This window comes from Ranitomeya imitator, chromosome 3 (assembly GCF_032444005.1).
Source record: "Ranitomeya imitator isolate aRanImi1 chromosome 3, aRanImi1.pri, whole genome shotgun sequence".
NCBI classification, from domain to species: domain Eukaryota; kingdom Metazoa; phylum Chordata; class Amphibia; order Anura; family Dendrobatidae; genus Ranitomeya; species Ranitomeya imitator.
In genome coordinates, this window is record NC_091284.1 from 709,450,360 (window position 1) to 709,468,095 (window position 17,736).

The 17,736-nt window shown below is 44.0% G+C and overlaps 1 protein-coding gene across 2 annotated transcripts in view; it reads right to left on the reverse strand.

Annotated features, from left to right (window-relative positions):
- DIP2B (disco interacting protein 2 homolog B) overlaps positions 1-17,736 on the reverse strand; it is a 259,008-nt gene that overhangs the window by 75,564 nt on the left and 165,708 nt on the right. For both annotated transcript variants that reach the window (XM_069758656.1, XM_069758655.1), the window contains exons 6-9: positions 13,837-14,004; positions 12,769-12,888; positions 4,363-4,560; positions 1,282-1,373 (exon numbers count right to left, since the gene is read on the reverse strand). In XM_069758656.1, coding sequence (XP_069614757.1) covers positions 1,282-1,373; positions 4,363-4,560; positions 12,769-12,888; positions 13,837-14,004 — 578 coding nt within the window. The remainder of the gene's footprint in view (positions 1-1,281; positions 1,374-4,362; positions 4,561-12,768; positions 12,889-13,836; positions 14,005-17,736) is intronic.

Consider the following 17,736-nt stretch of genomic DNA (forward strand, 5'->3'; position numbering starts at 1 on the left):
ATTGAGACTAAATGTAACCGGCTGGATACCATTATCTTGGTATAGCTTGAAAATGGGACCATGTTGGGCTCTGGGTACACTACAAAGTAGCATAACATTGCATTACACAAGAAATAGGCTTTAGATATAGAAAAACGAGAGAAACCCGATAGACTGAACATTTTTTTTCTCTTGATTTAATAGAGTTAATATATCAGCCCCAAAGAAATGTATCCTAAGTGGTGCGATTATTGGGTGATCGGGGCCGATGGCTGTCGGATCCCACTGATCTATCCATCCATGCACCGATAACACAGATCATCTGTCACTTTCAATTAACATGTAATTGCTTTATTGCCTAGTCGGGCATTGGTGTTTTTTTCTTTCTACACCTCTCTGTGCTTGAGATATGGCCCCTCTACCCTTTATATAAATCTAATCTGGTTAATTAAGGCTAAAATAATTGATTTTCATATAAGGAAAAGGGGTAGAAAGTCTCAGGACCATAGAGGTGCAGGAACAAAAGAAAGTCAGCTATTGATTAATTAGAACCACAACATTTAGACCAGGTAAACAAATATATACATACATATTTATGGCAAGTAACTAGTCCTCTTATAGAGTAACCGCCAATTTTAATTTTTTTATTTTTATTTTTTATACATCAATAGAAAACATGAAAGTGAGAGAAGCTGTAATATCTTATAAGAAAAATCTGCTTCTTTCTCCTCCTGAACTCCCATTCTCCAAATTCTCATTTCTAAAATACAATCTGGCAGGTGTGCGCATTCTATGAAGATCTGACATTTGTGTATCTGTCTGCTTCTATCTCCTCCATCGAATCTTCTAAGCACCAACTGTCGCCTTCTATTTCAGTAATGGTACAGTCTGTCTTCACTGAATATAGCTTTTACACTTGGAGACTGAAAGATCAAGGTGAAGAGACCAGAAATCTCTATAAGGTATATTACAAAAATTGTTTATTTGCATGTGTACTATCGATTCATAAAATTAAACGGTTAGTCTTCCGGTGTATTAAAAAAAATAAAAAAATGTATTTCTCCACTTCAAAGGGAGTGTTAGTAACAGTGTCATTTTTCGACTTTTTTTTTAAAGACCCTCCAACAAAGACTGACAACACAAATGTTAATTGAGCCGTAGATAGTGCCAAATTTGCTTAAAATATATCACTTATAAACAGATAATCAAATTCATTGTTTTCAATGAAAAAAACAACAACAAGTAAATAAAAAACAAAATAGCGCATAAAATACATGCAAATATAAATAAGTATGACTTTACCCTATCACCTGGCTTGAGCCCCTGCTCATTTTTGGTCCCCAATTTATTAAGAAGGGTGTAAGCCAGTCTCACGCTTCTGGTCCACAATTTTCCTGAAATATAAAAAGTTATCTTACAGTCAAGTCTCAAAACCGCCACCACATACAACGGGTCATTAATTTGTGTGCACCAAGCTCCCCGTTGTGGCGGCTGCAGGGTGACAACATTTGTTTAAAGGGTATGCTCCCACGTCTTTAAGACGCCAGAGGAACCAGCGGTCATTTTCCTGAAGCGGCTTCGCTTGGGTCCTTTCCTTTGGTTTTCCGGCAGCTCTACTGCCGGTGTCTCTGCTTTTTCCTTTGAAGTCTATAAGAGGAGGCAGATTTCAAGCAAAGCCGCCAGAAGAATGAGTATGTCACTTCTTTAAACCATTTCTGCATCATGAAGTGGTTACCAGTCGTGACATAAGGCTGAACATGTGCACAGCAAAGTCGTTTCCACATTGTTGTGCACTATGTTCTTTTAACGGTGATTTTGCAGAGGGTTTTCAGGTGGATTCCATGAGAAATCCACCTTAAAAAGACCACAAGCATACATACCCCAACTGTTTATAAAAGTGAAGGACTTACACTCCCTGACAGAAGTTATGTCGCTTATCCATGTTATGTAAATAAAGGCTTATAACCTGACGTTAAATTCATCCATTGGTAGTATAAATTATTCTTTTGAAAGCTGAAACCCTCCGAAATGTGGTTTAGGTTAAGAAAATAAATTGGCATCAATGCAGAAATATTGATCAGTTAATGGATACAGAATGGTCAGATTTTGGCAAGACAACAGTTTTGTCACCGGTCATATAATGCACCTAATCCTTGTTTACATCCTCACCTGTGCTCAGTAAATGATCGGTTAATTAGTGTGTGCATAAAAAGAAACCCAGCACCCCAGACCTTCACTTGAACTGCAACTTGAACTCTGACAACATGACAAAAATCCACCCTGCGACCAAAGCCTGGATTATCAAGAGGCTGAAGACCAGATCCACTGCAGAGGTGGCTGGCACCTTTAATGTGTCTCAGCGTCAAGTACAAATAATTAAAAAAAGATTTAAAGAGACTGGAGATGTGTTTGACAAGCCCAGGTCCGGCAGACCCCGCAAGACAACTGCTCAAGAGGAACATTTGTTGGTTAGAAAATCCAAAGCAAGCCCCTCTTCCACTGCAGCAGAGCTCCAACAGGCCTGGTCACCTCAAGTCACTGTGTCAACTAGAACAGTTTGTAGGATTCTGTCTCGAAATGGCCTCCATGGTCGAATCAGTGCCCAGAAGCCAGCACTAAACAAAAGGCAAATAAAAAACCGTGGGGCATTTGCAAAGTCCCACAGCCTGCTAAACAGATGGATGCTGGAAAAGTGGCAGTAGGTGGATTTCTCTGATGAATCTTCTTACACCACAGCTGCCGCAAATACTGCAGGAGACCTACTGGAGCCCATATGGATCCAAAATACACCCAGAAAACAGTTAAATTTGATGGTGGAAAGATCATAGTCTGGGGTTACATTCAGTATGGGGGTGTGCAAAACATTTGCAAGGTGGAAGGCAATATCAATAGCCTAAAATATCAAGAAGTATTAGCTACCTCTTATATTCCAAATCATAAAAGGGGTTAAATTCAGCAGCAGGATGGTGCTCAATCTCATACATCCATCTCTACAACAAAGTTCCTCCAGGCAAAAAAGATCAAGGTGCTCAAGGACTGGCCAGCCCAGTCACCAGACATGAACTTCATTGAGCATGTTTGGGGTAGGATGAAAGAGGAAGCTTGGAAGACAAAACCAAAGTATCTAGATGGACTCTGGGAGGCATGGAAGACTGCATTTCTTTTCTATTCCTGATGACGTCATTAATAAATTGTATGAATTATTGTTGAACCGCATGGATGCAGTCCTTCAAGCTCATGGCAGTCACACAAAATATTAAATATGACTCTAATAGCACCACAACTTCATTCACCAATGTTATGCAACATATATTTGCATTTTAAGTTAATTATTTGTTTGAATATCACATTACTTTCGGTGGGCGACAAAACTTTTGTCTTGCCAAAATCTGACCATTCGGTGTCCATTAGCTGATCAATATTTCTGCATTGATGCCAATTTATTTTCTTAACCTAAACCACATTTCGGAGGGTTTCAGCTTTTAAAAGAATAATTTATACAACCAATGGATGATTTTAACTTCAGGTTATAATCTTTTATTTTCATAACATGGATAAGCGACATAACTTCTGTCAGGGAGTGTATGCATCAGAAAAAAGGAAAATCCAACTAGTATAAAAACACATTATTAAGTGAATCTATACAAATCATGGTATTGAAATAGAGAGATTCACTTTCAAACTGGCAATTGAGATAAAATTCAGCTTACAAATGTCCACAGGGGGTAATTACTTTTAATTTTGAATATCACAAGCTACATTTTAAATAATTAGAAATCTTGCCTTTTTCACATCGGCCACTTGAGCTTTTTTGTTTTTTTTTAGCCTTTAATGTCCTGTGATTTAAAAAAATACACATGTACATTAGCAACAACAGGCCACCTCACACCCTATCTTGTATTTTGAAGCATCTACTGAGCGTATGCAAATGTAATTGTGAAGCGAGGGGGAGCAGGTCAGCTGTGACATCGTCTATTGTCATTGGTAGATCCTGTGTTATAACCTGAGTATAGACGAGTTACCTGTCATTCTAATCCTGCCTGTGATGATAATGAGACTTCTGAAAAGTCTTCTATAAAGTGAAAATGACAAGATTTCATTCTTTTTTTCAATACAGATTGTGATATGAAAAACAAACATTGTCAAAACTTTAAAAAAAAATCTAAACACAAAAACTTGATTTCAATAAAAGGTCATTGTCTGATTCCTAAGTATCAGTAGATGGATGTAATACAGAAGAAGAGGGCTAAGGATTTTTTAGGCAGCACCAGCTCTGAAACAGAAAAATAAGAACATTGCTCTACAACTGACAGCAAGTACGGTACTCCGGGTGCTCTAAAGCATGAAACATTGTAGAAGACATTATGTTTTGGGTCACTGTACCATATGTCAGCGTATAGACCGGTTTCCCAGTCACGTCCAGGGCGGTGAGACATGAACATTTTGCTTGTGTTGTTCCCCATCGCTGCAGAGCTGCTTCTACTGAAGGCGGCCAATTACACACCACTCCTAATGGCTCTCCCTTTACGGGGGTCATCTGGCGACCCTCTGGTTTTGGTTGGTTAGGGTCTGGCCTAGGAACTGTATGGTAAAAACATAACATGTAAATTCCATGCAATAATGTAGATCCCACAGTATGTCAAAGAGGCCATAAAATCTGACTTCATGGGACAATTCCCAATTTTTCTTTGCAAATCGATATCAATCAGGCAACCACTAATTATGAGCGAGCGAGCGTGCTAATAGAGTATTCTCGGTGTGCTCGAATACTGCAGGGACTTGAACATAGTATTCAAGCACGCTGAGGATACTCTATTAGCACAGGAGCATGGCAGATAACACCTTATCCAAGCATGTTCGCTCATCACTAGCAACCACTCTATAGCCCTATGTGTCAACTAAAATCAAGAAAAACGTACAGGTGCATCTCACAAAATTAGAATATCATAAAAAAACGGGATTTTTGTGTGTACTCACAGTAAAATCCTTTTCTCTGAGCCAATCATTGGGGGACATAGGACGGGTGAGCGGGAAACGCAGCTCGCAGACGCCGAGGCACGAGAGTGCCTGTGGGACAGGCTATGGAGTCGTTATCTAGTAGTTTGCATGTTCCTTGTTCTGTGACGGCTCCCATCAGAGGATGTCTCTCGTATGGCTGAAGGACTTTCTGCGCTAGGCAAGCAGATGCCCTGGTTTGAGGAGGAATCAGGGTCCTGTGTCCCCCAATAAGGCAAAGGAGAAATAGGGATTTTTGTGTTACTCACCGTAAAATCCTTTTCTCCGAGACGCTCATTGGGGGACACAGGACTGTGGGTGTATGCTTCTGCCGCCAGGAGGCTGACACTAAGTAAACTTGAAAAAAAAATTTTTTAGCTCCTCCTCCATCGTATACACCCTGACACTGGCTACCAGAGACTCCAGTTTGGTGCAAAAAGCAGTAGGAGAACAAAACACAAAAAATAATATAACAGCATAAATACAGAAAACTTATGTCTAGAAAAGATCCTACTGACTAATGTAATCAGATATAACCAAAGCAGCCATAAGGCTAACAGGGAGGGAGCTGTGTCCCCCAATGAGCGTCTCGGAGAAAAGGATTTTACGGTGAGTAACACAAAAATCCCTATTTCTCCTTCGCCTCATTGGGGGACACAGGACTGTGGGATGTCCTAAAGCAGTCCCTGGGTGGGAAAAATAACTCACCAGTAAAAGACATCCAGATAATGTTTGTCTACAAATACGCCACTGCCGCTTGAAGAATTCTTCTACCCAGACTTGCATCTGCAGAGGTCTGGGAGTGGACATTATAATGTTTGACAAATGTATGCAGACTAGACCAGGTCGCAGCCTTGCAAACCTGCTCCGCTGAGGCCTGGTGCCGCACGGCCCAGGAAGCCCCCACTGCTATAGTCGAATGAGCCTTGATTCCGGCCGGAACTGTCATGCCCATGGAGCGATAAGCCTCCTGAATGGTCGCCCTTATCCATCTGGCTAGGGTAGATTTTGAAGCCGCGCATCCCTTCCTGCGACCCTGCGGAAGGACAAACAGAGCATCTGTCTGGCGAAAGGGGGCCGTACGGGAAACGTACCTCCTCAGAGCCCTCACCAGATCCAACGTATGGAGAGCTTTTTCTACACGGTGCATAGGTGCCGGACAAAAAGAGGGCAGAACAATATCTTCATTGATGTGAAATGATGAAATAACCTTCGGCAAAAAGGACGGTGCTGGTCTGAGCACCACCTTGTCCTGATGAAAACGCAAAAAAGGAGGACGACAAGAAAGAGCTGCCAGCTCCGATACCAGTCTTATGGACGTTATGGCCACTAAAAATACGACTTTCCAAGAGAGAAACATCAAAGAAACCTCTTGAAGAGGCTCAAAAGGAGCGTCCTGTAAAGCCCTTAAGACCAGATTAAGGTCCCAAGCTTCCAAAGGAGTCTTATAAGGAGGGACCTTATGAGCGACTCCCTGGAAAAAAGTCCTGACTTGACGATTAGGAGCAATCTTGCGCTGAAAAAGGACTGATAAAGCCGAAACCTGCCTTTTAAGGGTACTAGGAGCAAGCCCAGAAACCAGGCCTGCTTGAAGGAAGGCTAGAATGTTTGGAACGGAGAAACACAGAGGAGGCAGCCCGCGTTCTCTACACCAGGAAAGAAACACCTTCCAAGTGTGATAATAAATCCTGGCCGAAACGGACTTACGTGCACTGATCATGATATCAGCCACTTCTTGAGAAAAGCCAGCCTGAGTTAAAACCCAAGATTCAACGGCCAGGCCGTCAAACGTAGGACCTCTGAGTTCTGGTGGTAGATCGGCCCTTGAGATAGAAGATCCGGCCGATCAGGGAGCCGCCAAGGAACCCCGGCGAGAAGTTGTACCAGGTCTGCATACCAGGTCCGTCGTGGCCAATCCGGAGTGATCAGGATGGCCGGCACTCTCTCTGATTTGATCTTCTTGATTACTCTCGGGAGCAGTGCCAGAGGAGGGAACAGATAAGAGAGATGAAATTGGTTCCAAGACAGTACCAGCGCATCCACGGCGATAGCCTGGGGATCGCGGTACCGAGAGACAAAACTGGGCACCTTGGCATTCACCTTGGACGCCATTAGATCCACGTCTGGAGTTCCCCAAAGATGGCATATCTGCAGAAATACCTCGGGATGGAGAGACCATTCCCCGGAGGCTAGACCCTGACGGCTTAGGAAATCTGCCGCCCAGTTTTCTTCGCCCGGAATATGGACCGCTGAGATCACAGAGTGATTTCTCTCCGCCCAGAGTCGAATCAGTTTTACCTCCTGCATGGCTGCCTTGCTGCGGGTGCCCCCCTGGTGATTTATGTAAGCTACCGCTGTGGCGTTGTCCAATTGAATCCGGACAGGGCGACCCGCCAGAAGATGGTGAAAACGTAACAAGGCTAGCCGAACTGCTCGAATCTCTAAGTTATTGATGGGGAGATCTGATTCCCGAGGAGACCAGCGTCCCTGAGCTGTGTGATGGAAGAACACTGCTCCCCAACCCAGGAGACTGGCATCTGTTGTGACCACTAGCCAATTGGTTGGGGGAAAGGGCTTCCCCCTGAGTAGAGATGAGCTGTTTAGCCACCAAGCGAGAGCCTGCTTGGTCTGGAAAGACAACCGAAATTTGCGGTTGAGAGAGAGAGGATTTCTGTTCCATACTGATAGGATTGCTCGTTGGAGGGGTCGAAGATGAAACTGTGCAAACGGAACCGCCTCTATGGTTGCAACCATCTTTCCTAACACCCTCATCCCGGACCGAATCGTATGAGGGTATGGTTGTAGAAGATTCACTTCCCGCCGAAGGGCTAGGACCTTGTCCTGTGGAAGGATAGATAGAGCTTGAGCGGTGTCGAAGATCATGCCTAAAAAAGAGATTTTTCGAGACGGCTGTAGGGATGACTTCCTTAAATTTACCAACCAACCTAGACGGGAAAGGGTGTCCAGAGTGATGCCGACATTTTCCCTGCAAGATTGAAATGTCGGTCCCTTGATCAGCAGATCGTCTAGGTATGGCAAGACGACTATACCCCGGGAGTGCAGAATGGACACCACAGTCGACATGACCTTTGTGAACACCCTGGGAGCGGAGGCCAATCCGAAAGGTAATGCCGTGAACTGGAAGTGTAGATTGTTTACGGCAAACCGGAGAAATCTTTGATGGAGCGGAAAGATGGGAATATGAAGATAAGCATCCTGAATGTCTACTGAGGACAAAAATTCTCCCTTTTCCAGAGAGGCGATGACCGACCGCAGAGACTCCATCCGAAAGTGTCGAACGCGGGCAAACCTGTTTAAGAGTTTGTGATCTAGGATAGGCCTCACTGCTCCATCCTTTTTGGGCACTACAAAAAGATTGGAATAAAAGCCCTGAAACCTTTCTTCCTTTGGAACAGGAGAAATGACACTGCTGATACGGAGAGAGTCTATGGAATTGAACAAGCTTTGACGAAGAGATTTGCACCTGGGAAGACGGGATGGGAAGAACCGGGGAGGAGGAAGACGGACCAGCTCTATCTTGTAACCTGAAGATACGAGCTCTGCCACCCACTGGTCGTGGATTACCTGAAGCCAGACCTGGCGAAATAAAAGTAGACGTCCGCCTACTTTTTTGGAGGCGCCCGGAGGAGGCCTCCAGTCACTTGGCCGAAAATCTTTGCGCCCTAGATCCTCTGGATCTAGTAGACTGGGGACGCATTCTTCCCCCCTGGCTGGCCGTATAAGGGGTCCGACCATCTCGGTCCTGATTGGGCCGACCCTGCGCGGGAGAACCTGATGCTGGGGCCCATCTGACATAGCGAAAGGTTCTAAAACGGGCCTGAAATTGGCGCCGAAAAGGCTGTCTAGCCCTCTGCTGAGGAAGAAACTTACTTTTCCCTCCTGTGGAGTCAGAAATGAGCTGATCCAGCTTTTCTCCGAACAAACGACCACCCTGATACGGCAGGGATGTAAGAGATTTTTTAGAGGTAGAATCAGCCCGCCAGGACCTTAACCAAAGGGCCCTTCTGATGGCAATAGCATTAGACGCAGCTGAAGAAGCACAATCTGCCGCATCCAGAGATGCGTTAATCAGATAGCTACCGGCCATAGCAACCTGAGACGACATTTCAGCCAATTCTGCTGACACATTACCTTCTTGGAGAGCCTTAGATAACGAGTCTGACCAAGCTATCATAGCCCTGGCAACCCAAGTTGCTGCAAAGGAAGGAAAAAGTGCTGAGCTTGAGGCCTCGAAGACGGAACGAGCCAAGCTCTCTATAAGACGATCCGTAGGATCCTTAATCGATGAGCCATTAGGGAGAGATAGCAACGTGTTAGAGGCTAAACGGGACACTGAAGGATCTACAGAAGGATTTTCTGCCCAATCACTACAAAGTTCCGAAGCAAAGGGATACCTCGCCTTCAGAGCTCTTTGCCCTGAAAAGCGTTTGTCCGGGTGCTCCCGATTGCGTCGAATCAGGTCCTCGAACTCAGAATGAGAAGAAAAAGCCCTATGGGCCCGTTTAGTCCGCTTAAATGAGACCCTATGATCAGAGGAAGAGACGAGCTCGTCTTCTATCCCCAAAGACTGATTGACAGCTTCAATTAGGCTGTCTACTGACTCCTGAAACCCAGGTTTATCAAAATTAAGAGACCCTTCCGACTCGTAATCAGTCTCAACTTCACCACTTTCTGCAGGGGAAGGAGAGTGAGATACGGAACTCCAGGATGCGGAAGCACCTGAGTGCCTGGGAGACGCCTTGCAAATCCGCTTTCCATGGGTCTGTCGAGTGAGAGCGCGGCCCCTGCAGGCCGAAGACTCCTGAGACCCCGAGGCCCTCTCTGAGACAGGTGGATTACCGGTCCCGACCGCCGGGGTCTGCAGAGATTTGATTGCTTCAGTAAGGGACGCCATGGATTGCGACAAGGACGAGACCCATTCCGGTGGAGCTACCACAGCATCTGGCTGAGGGACCAGAGCCGGAGAGACTACTGGAGGACTGGCAGGGGGGGGCTCCTGGACACGTTCAGAGTCACAGGCCTCACAGAGGCGATTGCTTTGGGCGTGCGGAAAAAGGGCATTACAAGATACACAACTGGAAAAAAGAACCGTGTGAGTCTTAACCTTTCTAGACATAATGATCCGTAATGCTATACCCAGGGCCAGAGACTGGGAAAAAAGGAATGCTTCAGTCCAGATGGAGAGAGAAGCACTTACCCCAGTCCTGTGTCCCCACGAATACAGAGATGGATCCTGACCGCACGATACGGAGCCCAAATGTGCTGCTTTATATGTCCAGCAGGCTATAGGGGGGAGGGACCGCCACACTAAGCCGCAGCCTAGAGCAGGCCCGAAGCCGCGGCCTCAATTTTCCCCTTCAGTGACCGGAGAAGCCGGAACCGGACATGACGCGCCGGAAGGGGCGGAGCCCCGCAGCGCAGCCCGCCGCCCGGAAGTCCCGGGCTCCAGGAAACAGCCCCACGCCTGCAGGGAGCCAGGCAAGGCCGAAGCCTCCGGAGGAACAGCGGCGCCGCTCTCTCTCCGACACCGCGGCGCCGTTTCGGAGCGCTGCGGCGCCGCCGACCCAACGCCGCGGCGCCGTCCGGATAACGCCGCATCTCTGCTAACGCCGCAGGCGCCACAGCGCCGGACCAAAACGTAGCGCCCGCAACAGGTACTCAGGAGCCCCCCCTTTGACACACCACACTCAGCGAGGGGTGGAAATGAATGACGGTGCAGGAACCCAAACTCCATTATCCCAGGATAAGGAGAGGGACCGTCCTCCACCCCAGCTAACGCCCCACGCAGGGGTGTGGAAATCAGGGGGGAACACACGGACGTCTAGGTGCACCTGTACAGCCTGGGGTCTAGATACCTCAGGGTGGTCAGGGCCAAGTCCAGTGAAAAATCCCACGTAGCGGGGAAGGATACGTGGAGTAGTATCACACGTGCTTGCCCGTTCATGGTTTGGGGAGATCGGACCCTCAAAAATGTTGAAAGTCGGGTCCAGAAATCCAGGACCCAGAGATGTGCCTCCTTGAGACACTAAGCATAAACTGGAGTCTCTGGTAGCCAGTGTCAGGGTGTATACGATGGAGGAGGAGCTAACTTTTTTTTTTTTTTCAAGTTTACTTAGTGTCAGCCTCCTGGCGGCAGAAGCATACACCCACAGTCCTGTGTCCCCCAATGAGGCGAAGGAGAAAGTTAAATTATTTCAGTTCTTCAATACAAAAGTGAAACTCATATTATATAGAGTCATTACAAACAGAGTGCTCTATTTCAAGTGTTTATTTCTGTTAATGATGATGATTATGGCTTACAGCCAATGAAAACCCAAAAGTCATTATCTCAGTAAAATTAGAATACTTTATAACACCAGCTTGAAGAATGATTAAAATCCGAAATGTTGGCCTGCTGAAATGTATGTTCAGGAAATGCACTCAATACTTGGTCGGGGCTCCTTTTACATCAATTACTGCATCAATGCTGCGTGGCATGGAGGCAATCAGCCTGTGGCACTGCTGAGGTGTTATGGAAGCCCAAGTTGCTTTGATAGCAGCCTTCACCTCGTCTGCATTGTTGGATCTGGTGTCTCTCATCTTCCTTTTGACAATACCCCATAGATTCTCTATGGGGTTAAGATCAGGCGAGTTTGCAGGCAAATCAAGCACAGTGATTCTGTTGTTTTTAAACCGGGAATTGATATTTTTGACAGTGTGGACAGGTGCCAAGTCCTGCTGGAGAATGAAATTTCCATCTCCAAAAAGCTTGTCGTTAGAGGGAAGAATGAAGTGCTTTAAAATTTCACGGTAGACAGCTGCTCTGACTTTGGTCTTGATAAAACACGGTGGACCTACACCAGCAGATGACATGGCTCCACAAAACCATCACTGATTGTGGATACTTCACACTAGACTTTGGAAATCAAGGTCTCAGAGTCTGGAGAAAGAGTGGAGAGGCCACAATCCAAGCTGCTTGAGGTCTAGTGCGAAGTTTCCACAATCAGTGATGGTTTGGGGAGCCATGTCATCTGCTGGTGTAGTTGAACAGTATTTTATCAAGGCCAGTCAGTGCAGCAGTCTACCAGGAAATTTTAGAGCACTTCATGCTTCTCTCTACCGACAAGCTTTTTGGAGATGGAAATTTCATTCTCCAGCAGGACTTGGCACCTGTCCACACTGCCAAAAGTACCAATACCTGGTTTAAAAACAACAGTATCACTGTGCTTGATTGGCCAGCAAACTTGCCTGACCTTAAACCCATAGAGAATCTATGGGGTATTGTCAAGAGGAAGATGAGACACCAGACCCAACAATGCAGACGAGATGAAGGCTGCTATCAAAGCAACTTGGGCTTCCATAACACCTCAGCAGTGCCACGGGCTGATCACCTTCATACCACGCCGACTGATGCAGTATTTGATGCCAAAGGAGACTCGACCAAGTATTGAGTGCATTTACTGAACATACATTTCAGCAGGCCAACATTTCGGATTTTAAAAATCATTTTTTCAAGCTGGTGTTATAAAGTATTCTAATTTACTGAGATAATGACGTTTGAGTTTTCATTGGCTGTAATCCATAATCACCAATATTAACAGAAATAAACACTTGAAATAGATCACTCTGTGTGTAATGACTCTATATAATATATGAGTTTCACTTTTTGTACTTAATAACTTAAATAAATTAACTTTCTGATGATATTCTAATTTTGTGAGATGCACCTGTATCTAGTGCAAATATTCAATGTGATTACATGTCCGGAATTCTTTTATAACAGATAATCGATACCTTCCACAATCTCTTCGAAATCGTCCACAAAGAATTCTTTTAATGGTGGTCTTTTTGGTCGCTTGAGTGTATTCAGTAGTTGTTGGATCTTTGTAGACACTCGGCTATTGACGGCAACGCCTGTAACAGCAAAACAAGACGGTAAAAAATCAGCACAAACGTGATGGGCAAATTTGTAGCATTTCACTATATGGTGCCAGAAAGAGAAATAAAAATATCTCCAAGGTCAAACCATGCCAAGAAGTGACGGACTCCATCTAGGGCACTGGAGCCATTTTTAAACTATAAATCAACTGACATTTCCTGACAACCGGAAATATTTAGAGTATTTGATTTTTTTTAAATTTGTCGATTTGTTGTGGAATTTACCTTTTTGTTTCAAAGACATTGTCTGACATATAAAATAAAATCGGCATGATATTAAATCACTTGCATGAGGCATAGGCACTCCCTGTGGATTCCGTAGCGGCTACTCCAGTGGTCTGCACTAGGACAGGATTTGAGGAGGTCCCGTTCTTTGTCACCTGACTAATGAGACCTGTGATTGTCTGCAGCTCTCAGACTGGAATGTGATCTCATCATAGGCAGAAAAAAAAGTGGCACAGTCAGCACACTGCACTCAGTTGTGTTTTCCATGCATGGACAACTCAAGACCCAGTCAAGCAGCCAGCAGGAGAGACACATCTGATGACATCACATTCCAGTTACCCGACCCGCTGCAAACAATCACATGCCCCAGCAGTCAGGTGACTGAGGAAGGGAACATGCATCCCAATGCAGACCACAGGAGCAGCCTGTGCTAGATCTAAAGGGGACTCATTCTATTGTTTTAAAAACAATCCTTCCCAAGTCCAAAATTATGTAATATATAATTAATCCCTTTAATATAGAATAAATCTTTTACATATTGAAAAATAGAACATGATAATAAATAATTTATTATATAGATTTCAAGTGTCCAATGCAGTAAACCTGTGGTGTAAGTTTCCCTTTAAAGCCCATGAAATGAGTGGACGCTCTGAAGGCCATATAAAGTCCTGGCGGCTAGAGACACATGAATGGAGTTACCATCTGCAGTGTCCATCAGGCTGGACCTTCTTGCAGCTTTGTGCACCCCCTTTACCAGACCGGAGGGCGGCAGGTCAATATTTGCTGGGCGGACAGAGGACAAGGATGAGGAGGACGACGAGGATGTGGTTGTGGTGCTTGTGACATCAGGAGGAGCCAATAGACTTTCTGTAAATAAGTAATGACAGATCGCATCAGTATAAAAATGGAAGGTAAAACTATATTTAAACTGCCCAAATCCTCTAATAACACTTCATGAATGTGTAACCAAGCAGAATTATGGCGATGACGTCTGTGACGGCCCTGTATAAAATACAGGCTATGAATTACACCCCCGACTGGCCTCCAGAGTGAAAATATTCATTATGCACCTATGAGAAATTCCTCTGTACTTTCTTAGTTCCTGCTATTTTTTTTTACTGTTCGGTCTCTCTATTCCTATCCTTCCCTACATATAACAAGGTAGTTTATGTTTTTACAGATAACCAAAACCTTACGATAAGTGCACGACTCCTGCAAAAATTGTGATTTATTTCCTGTTAAAATAATCATTTTTTTTTCACAACTCGAACAATTTTGAAATATATTATTTTTTTATCAATTGTTTATGGGTTGGAGATTTCTTACGGACAGAAAACTGTCCTGGTCATGTAATGGGCGCATTCTCATCATAAGACAGATTTTTATCACCTTGTAATACAGGTTTATATTCAATTTTGCAAGTATTTTGGAAAATTTTGCAACTTTTGACCACAGTTTTCCTCTTTTTTTCTGAAACACCAATTTCCTCTTTACTAGAAGAAAGAAAACTATCATCTATTAGGCAAACCAGGCACCCATCTGTGGCTACTATGCAATAAGTCTTCTCCTTACTGAAGGAACTAGTTTAGATACTGTTTCCCATAGAGTACTGCCTATGTCTCCATACTCCAGGTGGATCTGTTCATTGAGAAACTGTTATCTTCCCCTTTGCTGAAACCTCCACCTCCCCACCCACCCAAAAAGAAAAAATAGAGGTTATGCTACTAATATTATTTATCACCTGTCCACAAGATCGGTGCAAGTCTGACAGCTGTGGTCTCCACTGATCTCGAGAATGGAGTTCTGTGTCCTCCATGTGAATGGAACAGTAGTGATCATTCATGGACACCGATCTATTCACTGCATCTCAGAGGTTTCATAAATCCAGACAAGTGAATAGGTCTGTTGGCATTAATTTGCACTACTGCTCCATTCACAAGAGGCCACGGGACCCTATTCTCATGATTGGTGGGGATCTCAATGATGGATGCATGATAGCTGTGGTTCCTATCATTTATCTTGTGGACTTTCTACTAATAATTTTAACACATTCCTAACATATTAAATAATTCAGGAGGAATCATTTTGCAAAAGTTGCAGGAAAAGCTAACCACAGAGTCACCGATGCAGCACCGTGGCTTGGAGCACAAGGGTCCAGGGTTCAAATCTCACAAAGAATGACATCTATAAAGAGTTTGTGCTCCCCCAGTGTTTGCGTGGGTTTCCTTAAGTTTCTTCCAACACTACGACAGGCACTCTTGGTAGGGATATAAATGACCATAACTAACCAGAGAACTGTACCACTTGCTAATGTCCATTTCCTCAACCAAGGTGAGACAGATGTTGCAATGAGATTCCTAGGTGCTCTTGCATGGAATCTTCTTGTCATATTTGGAGGAGACTTCAGTTTCCGAATGGAAGCTAAACTATGCATTTTTAACCAGCAAGTCATCCTTGTCTGTTGAGGCAGTTTGTAGAGTCTGACAACAATTTACATGTCTGATATTTGGAGAGTTCTCCATCCTAGAGAGAAGAATTTCAGCGTTTTCTCTGCTGCCTCTCACGATTCATATCACTATGACTCACTCTATTTAGCCAGAGGTTCGTGAACCCCTGGACAGCCCAACATTGTCTATTAAATTAGAAGGATAAACATGCTAGGGACAAACGCTATTATGAATCAGGGGAGAATAAAGGGAAACAACTGGCAAGGGCACTCTACCCACGTCAAAATTCCTCATATATTATGTCTCTAAATTCGTGACAAAGAGGAAAACTTAATTCCACAGAAGACATCCTGGGGACGTTCAGGGTGTATTACAAAAAGCTATCGAATATTAAAGGTAGATACAACTTTCTTTCAGACTCGGAACAGTTACTTGGAAATGAAGGAATAGCTTACAAAACATATTTCTCCCTCTATCCCTAAGGAGAATAATGAGGAGATTGACTCCAATTTTACTCCTTTGGAGTTCTTGTCTGCAAGTCAAGATCTGAAGATCGATAAATGTCCTGGCCCAGATAGATGTATCCCAGAATTTTATAAATTATTCTCACAATCCATGGAACCACCCCTCCTGAGAGCTTTTAACTCCATAACCGAAGGTGCCCATTTCCCTACACAATCTCTTCTGGCTCTCATTTGCGTGATTCCTATGCCAGGTAAGGATTCATTGGTCTGTGGTAATTACCGTCCAATAAGCTTAATAAATATTGATGTTAAACTATTCTCCAAAATGACGTCCAACCATCTTAAACCTCAAATTCCCCTTCTGCTTTACGAGGATCAAGTTGCGTTTGTCCTCAGAAGGAAAGCGAGGGACAGAACAAAATTATATAAACTCTGTCCTTGATCTCCTAGCCTAAACACAAGGGGATCCATTTATGTCTCCCATTAGTGGATGCTGAAAAGGCCTTGGAAAGGGTCCAGTGGGACTTTTTATGCTTGGTCTTAACCTACGCAGGTCTAGGTCAGCATACAATAGTGCGCTTAAAGGGTCTCTATACAACTCCAGTAACACAGGCCAGAGTTAACAGAAATCTCTCAGCCATTTCCTATTTGAATGGGAATAGACGGGGTGCCCCCTGTCCCCATTACTTTATATACTTGTTATGGAATGTTTGCCAACAACTATTAGAGGAAATATTTCTATTTAGGGACTGTTAATATGCAGCACAAGTTGAAAATCAGCTATTTATGCAGATGACCTGTTCTCTACACCTCTAACCTGAAAATAAAGTTTCCCCAATATTGTAGTAAAATTTCAGACCTTTGGGGACTTCAGCAATTATAATGTAGACACTCATAAATCTGAGGTCCATAATATTAATATTCTCAGTCTAGTTTCATTTCACATGAATGACTCATTCCCTTTTAAATGGGCCTACTAGACTATTACATATATTACATATGAGTATGTCAGCAAATCACGAAGCCCTCTATTCCCTAAACTTTTTTCTTCTCCATAAAAAAATTAAATCAAACTTGACTACTTGCAGTAAGCTTCCTTTGTCACGGTTTGGGAGAATCTATTCACTAAAAATGAATATCCACCATGTGCCCTCTATCTGAGGCAAGATCTCCCTATCCACGCACCTAGACTTTTCTTCATAAAGCTGATCTATGTTCATCAACTTCCTTTGGGCAGGCTGTAAACTTGGACTTAAACTTAAAGCCATGGTAGGGATGGGGTTACCGGACATTATATTGTTCTACAAGGCTTCCCTACTGACATGTATTCTTAACTGGTGGGAAGTACTGGTTGACCCTTGAAACGGAAGCCAGACCCTCCTACTCTGGTTGACCCCTTTACAACAGCTTCCTATACTATTTTCTCTCCCAATAACCTCAAGTACTGGGACAGAATTTCAGCCCTTTTAGGTTTATTTTCTAACACTAGCCCTCTTTCTCCTAGTTTCTAATAACCTGTCTTTCTATGAAGGGTTGGAACAGTCACGTCACACATTCTGGGTCTTTCTTAATTACGGTATCTATCTATGTTAGACAATTAATGCATGGAAGTAGGGTGATGCCCCTTGATGCTATCTTAGGCTTACAGGTCAAGGGAGCATAGCTCCTACACTATTAATTATCTTCCT